This window comes from Clupea harengus, chromosome 8 (genome assembly GCF_900700415.2).
Source record: "Clupea harengus chromosome 8, Ch_v2.0.2, whole genome shotgun sequence".
In the NCBI taxonomy this organism is placed as follows: Eukaryota; Metazoa; Chordata; class Actinopteri; order Clupeiformes; family Clupeidae; genus Clupea; species Clupea harengus.
Genome location: NC_045159.1, coordinates 2,284,844 through 2,292,825, shown reverse-complemented (window position 1 = coordinate 2,292,825; position 7,982 = coordinate 2,284,844). Strand labels below are relative to the sequence as shown.

Here is a 7,982-nt window from a genome sequence, read left to right as displayed (position 1 = left end):
GCCGGCTTATCAGTCATTTCAGCTATGTTTTGAAATGCGGGTTATGATCATAAGCCACCATGTCATTACCATTTCTTATACGAAAAATAAATCATCATAATACCAGAAGGCGACAGCCCTCACGGACAACAATTTAAATTTGGAATACTGTCACTGATCAATCAGCGGGCTACGTTTCATTAAGTCCAATCAACGTGGTATTTGTTGACATGGAGAGCCAAAACAACTGTCGAAGCCAAACTGCCAAACAAGAGACGAAGAGGGCAATTACTTTGCCAAAGAGGCATAGTAAACTCGGGAGAAGATGTTTGAAAGTGAAATGCGTCTTCTCGCGATGTTTTCGAACCAGTGTGGGAGTGTGCTTCTCATGCTAGATAATGGAAAGTTGTTTGGGGAATATGTTGCCTAACCTTGTAAACTAAGGTAACAATCTGAGGAGTTTCAACGAAACGGAGTTTTCAGCAGCTTCTAAACAAATATTTTTACTGGGACTGCAAGCTAATTATAACGTTTGCGAACAACACAATTAACACTTCCGTGTGGTTTAATAAAGGTTTAGAGGACCAAGCTCCTGACAGTCTCGTCGTCGCCAAGATTTATGGAAACGACTGCTAATTTAGCTCTGAGGAATTAGCCAACAGCCTTGGCTGGGTGTTGCTTTTTGCCAGTAAAAGTTGTGTTTCACGCGAAGCAACACGTAGAACCTCTGGACACTAACAGCTGGACAGATGTTAGCCAAGAAAGTCATCAATGGAGCTAATGTGACTAAGTTGCCACTTTGAACATTTCGTGATTGGTGGATCATCCGAGATTAAACGGCGGGACTGGAAAAGTCAACTATGCTAGTCAACTCAACGCTGACTCGGAGGCTGAAATCTCTTCAACTCATTTCGGTCTAGCAGATGGCTAACTCTTCGAGAAAGGGGGACGAAGGATAAAAATGAACGCAACTTACATCTGTACCTTTCTACTCGCGATTTTATGTCGTTCTGATCTTTTTAAAAGCATGACATCAATTTTGTGGTCGCCGTGGTGCGTAACGTGAAGTTTCATTTAAAGCCAAAAGAATTTGTGCCTCCCCAGAAAATCGTATCCATGCTCGGACGAAGTAAAGAGGCACGGGTTGGAGTCAAGGTATTGCTCCAACAGTCTGACTGGAAAGCTCACAAAGTGGAATTGTGACGAACGAATTTATTTCTTAAAACGCGTGGCGACTTGGGAAGCATTTAAAGGAGTACGAATTTATGAAACAAATCTCAGTTATGGACTCCTCACTTAAACAGGCTTTGAAGAAGCCTCCATCGCGACGAACTGCAGAGGTAAGTGAAGTTGACTTGCTATAGCTTCAGCTATATTAGAGTAATTTGTAGACTTTGTACTCATTCCCCATAAAAGAAGCGCTTTGACCAACTTCGTTTTTTCGTTCTCTCCTCCCTGTCAGTCATGTCAGAGCTGGCGTCACTCCTGAGAGATAAAACTAAACGCGCCAAACGCGTCTGCTAATTACCGCTGCGTAGGTTATCGTTGGTTAGCTAAGATAGTTATAAATCCGTGAACCCATAGTAAAGAATGTATTTCTATGAAGAACTTAATTATAGGGTAACCTAGCCTAACATCTGCGCGCAAGAATTCATCGGGTCGCTGTCTTGCTAGTAGGCTAACAGACTTTACCTAGTATAGTAGAGTTCTCTGGTTCTACCCAACAGTTGACTAGCTAATGTTAAATGGCCTAAACTGGATAGCTCACCTATACAAACCTGTAATGTTCAGGCAATACCAAACTTGGCGTATACTTGCTAGACTGGCCACTAACCTGTTGATGTAACATGACGTTATATTTCTTTATAAATATTCAAACAATGAGAGTGACACTGGAAAAGCCAGCATTACAGAATTTCTATTATTGCCCTGAGCAGCCCTTTCCCATACCCCCGAGGATAACTTTGGGATGTCATCATGGGAACCATTGGTGTAAACCTACCAAGTCCTGACATAAGCTTAAAGCGTGAAAAGTTTGACTGGAATTAAAACTGACCGCAAAAGTCCCTTTTAAATGCAGTGGGTTTTGACAGGAGTCCTTGTTGAGACGAGATGTTGATATCTGATTTAATACAAGTTGTCCATGTTGGTATAGTAAAAGATTTGGCTTAGCCTACTCAAGGTTAGAGGAATTCACTGACAATCCACAGATGACAACACCATTATCTGTCAGTAGACTTCGGTACCTTATCATAAGGGTCAGGGATGTTTTTCATCAGTCATCTAGAACTAATCTTTGTAGCGGTTTCAATGATAGACATTTGATTTTGACTCATGTCACATAGTGTCCCATGTGATTTCGAAAAGGGTTGAATGTGTTGCATACAAGTTCTTTAAAGAAAGGCTTAAATAAGAGTGAAAAGGCAGGGAAGTACTGGCTTTTTGGAACTTCTTTGACTGTTATGGAGACATCTGGCTTCTTGACTGACTTGTGAATAATGGATACAAAATTATTTCAAGAGGGACCAAGGGGGACCTTTGGAGGCCTGCAGTCTTTGATCAGTGAAGAGAGGTGACTGGGTAGCCATGACTGCTGATGTCTGCGCTCCTGTCTTTTCTCTCTTCATTAGGCTTTGTGCTTTTCAGTTTCACTGGTAGTGCAGTTCAAATGGCAGTTCAAAAGGCAGCTGTAGAAAAATATTCGTATTGCAATAGAAGATGATTGATTTCCCCAAGTATGCACAAGATTTGGGAAACCCCTCCAGAATGGTGAAAGGCAGGTGATCTCAAACTCCAGGCCATATTTCTCTGTTGTACTAGTTCTCTCAGGCTCTATTTCCTGGAGGGACCAAAGGTCTTATAGTGCTGTTGTTTAAGGCATGTTTGAAATAAACCTGAAACGTTGTGCACAGAAACAGTCAGATTAGTTCTACTTCAAGAACACTTTTCACCACCCCTTCAGTTACCTAAAATACCTGCGCATATTTGATGGAGCCTCTGCCTCCCAGGCTTGTTTCAAAGGTGAAATAAAATCATCTGAGGAATGTGAAAGAACTTGTGTGGACCTTGTGTGTAAACATGACCAGCATCTGACCTGCATCCTGAAAGCCCTCTTTGTAGCACTAATAAAGTCCCTAAGGTTCGGATAAAGAAAAACCAAGTTATCGCAGTGGGTTAGTCTGGAGAACAGGCGTGAAATTTAGACCAGGGCACAGAGTGCACAGCTTGTGCATGTCACTGACCATTCAGGGCTTTAGGCTACTTCGGGGATCCAACTGAGATGAGATGCCTTCAGCTTGCCTCTGGAAAAAGGACAAAATTTGACCCGTACCTGCCTGTCTAATAGCCCTGTCTCTGAAAAGTGCATTGTTTTGGACTAAATCCAAATGTTATGTTTTGTTGTTAAGAACACAGTATGTGGTATGTCACGCAACTGGCCAGCAGTGAATTCCTTCCTGTTGCTTGGGTGTGAGGAAGGGCTTTTACCTAGGCCTTGGTAATGAAAGCACTGCATGTAAGCAGCCAGATAGCATTAGATGATTATGCTTATGTTTGCAATTACATTATTCTACAATTGTTAACAAATGTTATTACTTTCATGAACAATATGCCTACGTCCAGCCAGTGTAATAAATACACTGTTCAATAATCAACGTGCCAATACTTGGGTAACACATGATGTTAGAAATTGTTATCAAGGAAAGATTGTAGGGAAGTAAACAAGTAAACAACTGAAGCCTAACCCAACTCTGCCTGATTATTGTGAATCTTGTATCTTATGTTACATTTGTTGGCCAATACTGTCAGTAGGCTAAAGGGTTGAAAATGTTCATAATGTCACATTTGTGTACAATTTATGGTACAGTAGATGTTTCGCTATAATTGCCAGTTACCATACCCATTGTGGTATTTTGACCCAGTTTCATATCAGATTGCCTGAATCTGGCAGATTAGCCGATTGACCACTGATTGAGCAGCAGTTCAAATCGATGCCAAATTAGCAGGCTGTGCCCCCTCTTAGTCAGGCCCCTCCCATTTCTCTTCACTTTACAAAAGGGTGTTTTGCAGCCTCTGAGAAAGCCAGCTTGTTTTCTGCTCATAGCAATTGTTTATTGTGTTTTTCTCTGACTTCTCTGGGTTCGAGCAGTAGCTGTGCTTTGTTAGCAAGCTGTAAGAGTTGATGCAGCACACACATTACCACTGAGGCAGGCTATGTGCAGCAATGTTGCTGTGGCATGAGTTTTCTTTTCGGGCAATCTTGGTTTGCCAGCGAGACATTGGTAGATAGATTGTCTTGCACAGATGAGTATGACAGAGGATCATGATGCTTGGCTCAACAGCGTGATGAATGTCAACCATCGGTGACAGATGATCGCATCATCGCTTGGCCCAACCCTATTAACCCTATTTTTATAAGTTCCTCATTGATTCTCGCCCATAGGCAGTAGTGTCAATGGTGCCTGTGAATTCCAATTGATGCCTCTCCTTTGAGAGACCCAACCTTGAGCATTTAACATTCTTGACCAAAATAGAGACACGTGACACTTTCAGTTTTTGTTTCTTTTGGAGTGAAAAGACGTCACCTGCGTTAGGTTGCAAAACAGATGAATGTGAAAGGCCTCCTGTTACAATAGGTCAGTCTGCCGCACAGTATTATCTGCTTTCCCTGCTCAAGTATAGCTGACTCACCATTGTGACTACACCATTGTGCCTACAGACTACTTACTACTGCCTGATTTCAGCTCTTCCCTCTTCACCACTTGAAACAAAACTGTCAGGCACTTGATTTGCTGCTCACCCTGTGAAAAGGACAGGCATCCACTCTATTTTAGGGCCCAGCTTAACATTTTGAACGTGGAGCTCTGATGCTGCCAACTTTCTCTGTCAAGTAGCGCAGCGCATTGTTTGATCACACCTTAACTTTAGTGGTTGTGCAGAGGCAAGTAAAGTATGATGACTCTATTTAAAAAACAAAAAGTTATGACTTGAAGTGCCTGACATTGCAGATGTCTTTAATGTGGTAAGGATATGGGCTGAGCTGTGGTAAAAGTGAGTTTGATTTGATTTGTGTTTTGTGTTGTCTGAAGTTAATGTTTTATGAAAATGGCTGTAATGATTTGCTGGAAATAAAATGTATTGCTTCATTGTTAATTTGTAATGTATTTTGAATACTTAAAACACAATGGCTGATATTGTTATGGGCAGCCTACAAGAAGGGGGCTCATAACAAAAGTATATGAATATATATTTTTTTTTTAGATGTAGTTTAATTAATTAATTCAATAAACCGAGGCAAGCAGGCACAATAAACTGGGCCATAAAAATAATATAATAATATAATAAAAACACTGATGAGTCTTTGGTGAATTTTCAGAGGCCTTTGAGTTGCCACTGACAGCTCTGGGAAAAGAGCCTGTTTGAGCGGAAAAAAAACTGAATCTGAATATTTGGCTAGAAGTATGACATAGACCTTGCAATACAATGATAAATAATGTAGATAGGCTCTTTTTTGTAGTGTTGTGGCTAGATTATGTTTTGAGAGCATCTAATACGAACCCTTACATGAAAGACAGTTTTGCAAATCATTGTTAAATCCTGTTGTCACCACCTAACAGAAATATTGAGTGGCTGTGGTGTTTTTAAAATTGTGTTTAAAAAAAATGATAAGTAAAAGAATGGACTGGGTAGTTTGTCACTAATGACACTAATAGAGCTGTTGGAAGTTGCGAAAGTGAAAAGCCTCCCTAACTCCTTGGTGAGCAGTGGGTGCTAAATGTGACTGGTTGTAATTTCTTCTGGTCACATTCAATTATTTACAAACGTCATTCAGGTGGCTCTTGATATACCGACTTCCTTTTAAACATTGGCCCTTGGCTCAGTATCACAGTGAAAAGTTAGACTGACCTGACACAGTTTTACGTGACTGAGATCAAAAAAGAATGAAGCCTGACTTGAAGGGAGGGTTTGAGTCCTGGCACCTACTTAAAGTGCAAAACAGGAATGCAGTGTAGACGCCCAGGGAATGCAGTGCCTGTAAGTGTCTGTCTTTCCCCGAGGTGCCATCTCTACAGTAACTGTGAAGGCCTGTTTGCACACCCCACAGCACACAGAGTGACTTCTGGATTAACCATGTTTGTCTGGGACGAAGAGATCCACCGTAGCTTCAAGCGTTTTGATCAGCATTGCAGTTTTAAGCATGCAACTTTGATGCCAATAAAGAAAGCTTTGTTTACGCTCACATGTGACCAGAATGAAAGCAAGAAGTAATGCAGTTTCAGGGCTTCCATTTGACTTACATGGCTAAGTAAGCAGGTCATCATACTTGGTAGCTCTTAGTCGCTAGACAGCCAACTGTTACTTAGAAATCTTACCCATTTATACATTATACTGCACTCTAGTGGACAAAACCTACACAGTATCTCTTTAATTCTTCTCCTTTTGTATCATAACTCCCAGCATTTGCATTTTTTTTTTTTTAGTTTTCTGTTTGCTCTCCTCCCCAGAAAACAAATGAAGGCCTCAAACGCTATCAGTACTTAAGAATGTTTGCATATCAATCTGAAATGGCAGACACGGATATCTAAATCTGAAATCAGATCTTGGCGAACACCAGGTCTACACCCTGCTTCTTTGGTCCCATCCCTGCCGTATAGTTGGGTACAGTGAGTCAGGAATCTGCCTCCTACGTGGGGCCTGGCCTCCCTCAGCCCACTGTGCTCATGGGCACACAGTGAGTCTCATTGTGCAGATCCCATGGTTGGTGTCCTGCCTGAGAGAACAGCCACAGCAGCGGCAGGGGAGGAGAAGAGAGGGGGAAGACAGAGAGAGGGTCATGTGTGTCTCTCACTGTGGGAGAACCAAACACTCAGGGTCATGACCTGGGAAATGCTTCCTTAGCTCCACGTCACTAAATTCCTAAAAAAAATTTTTTTGTTAATTTACAAATTTTTTTGTTAATTTACAAAAAAAGAATTATCCACCAAAATATTTCCTAAAATGGAAATAGCCAGAATGTCCATTCTAGATGGAATGGCTAGGCGTTTATATAGCTCTGTTATTCCCCACCACCAACATGTTTAGCATGATGACCATTAGGCTTTGTTGCACATTTAAGAGGTTCACAGTCCGTCTGTTCCACATCCGACCTCCGCTTGTCCTCGACAAGTGTTTTATGAAGGTGGTAGAGAGTGTGTATGTTCTCTGTTATATGAAGTGAGAAGGTGGTGGAGAGTGTGTATGTTCTCTGTCGCTCCCAGGTAGTATTCCGCTGCCAGCCTGGTCTCTCTGATAAGACTGTGAGTCTGTGTGCCCAGCTGGCACAGGCAAAGAGTGCCATATGATTTTTTTCCCCCTTCTTCTTCTTCCCCTGGCTATTGAAACTGTCTGCCCAATCCTTTCAGGGCTTGCAACATTTCGAGTGGCAGAGGAGTCTGGCATCAAACACAACCCGACCAGTACCTTTCAGATTAACACCTACACTTCCTAGTGACAAACCATCATGATCAACAACGTTTTGGTAGTCAACGTTTTCCTGCAAATAGCAAGTCTGCAGAGCAGAAAAGGCGAATGAAGGAGAGTGCTTTTTCACTTAGAGGATAGTTTCTGATAGCCCGACGGGAAAACTCTTTTTTTCCCGGGATGTTGGGATAGCTATTTTGTGAGCCCTGCCTTTCGTGCCATCCCCCAACCCCATGTGGGCTCAGCGTCTTTTAAGTGTCCATTTACTCATTCAATAAAACCTGCAAATCCGACACTAAATACTCAGCTGCTTATGCAATAACAAAAAAACAGTCGATCAGCCTTTGGCTGCGTGTCTCTTATCGCTCACCAGCCTGAAATGTCCCCGCCCCTCCTCTTTCGGACAAGCCAGAGCGTGTAGGCCTCTCCGAATTTGCATCTGAAGGGTTTGGTTCATTTCTGAAAGCAAATCGAGGTGACTATGGCCTTACATTTCGTTCAGTCATGTCTCTTGTTAACAGTGCACAGTAAGAAGAAAATATTTT

At 42.0% G+C, this 7,982-nt stretch overlaps 1 protein-coding gene across 7 annotated transcripts in view; it reads left to right on the top strand.

Annotated features, from left to right (window-relative positions):
* Positions 1 to 282: 282 nt before the first annotated feature.
* The window catches only part of rapgef6 (Rap guanine nucleotide exchange factor (GEF) 6), a 75,755-nt gene continuing 68,055 nt past the window's right edge, over positions 283 to 7,982 (top strand). For all 7 annotated transcript variants that reach the window (XM_031571460.2, XM_031571456.2, XM_031571454.2 and 4 more), the window contains exon 1: positions 283 to 1,319. Coding sequence is in view for 6 of the 7 variants with exons in the window: in XM_031571456.2 (XP_031427316.1) it covers positions 1,245 to 1,319 (75 nt within the window). In the remaining variant the exon portion in view is untranslated. The remainder of the gene's footprint in view (positions 1,320 to 7,982) is intronic.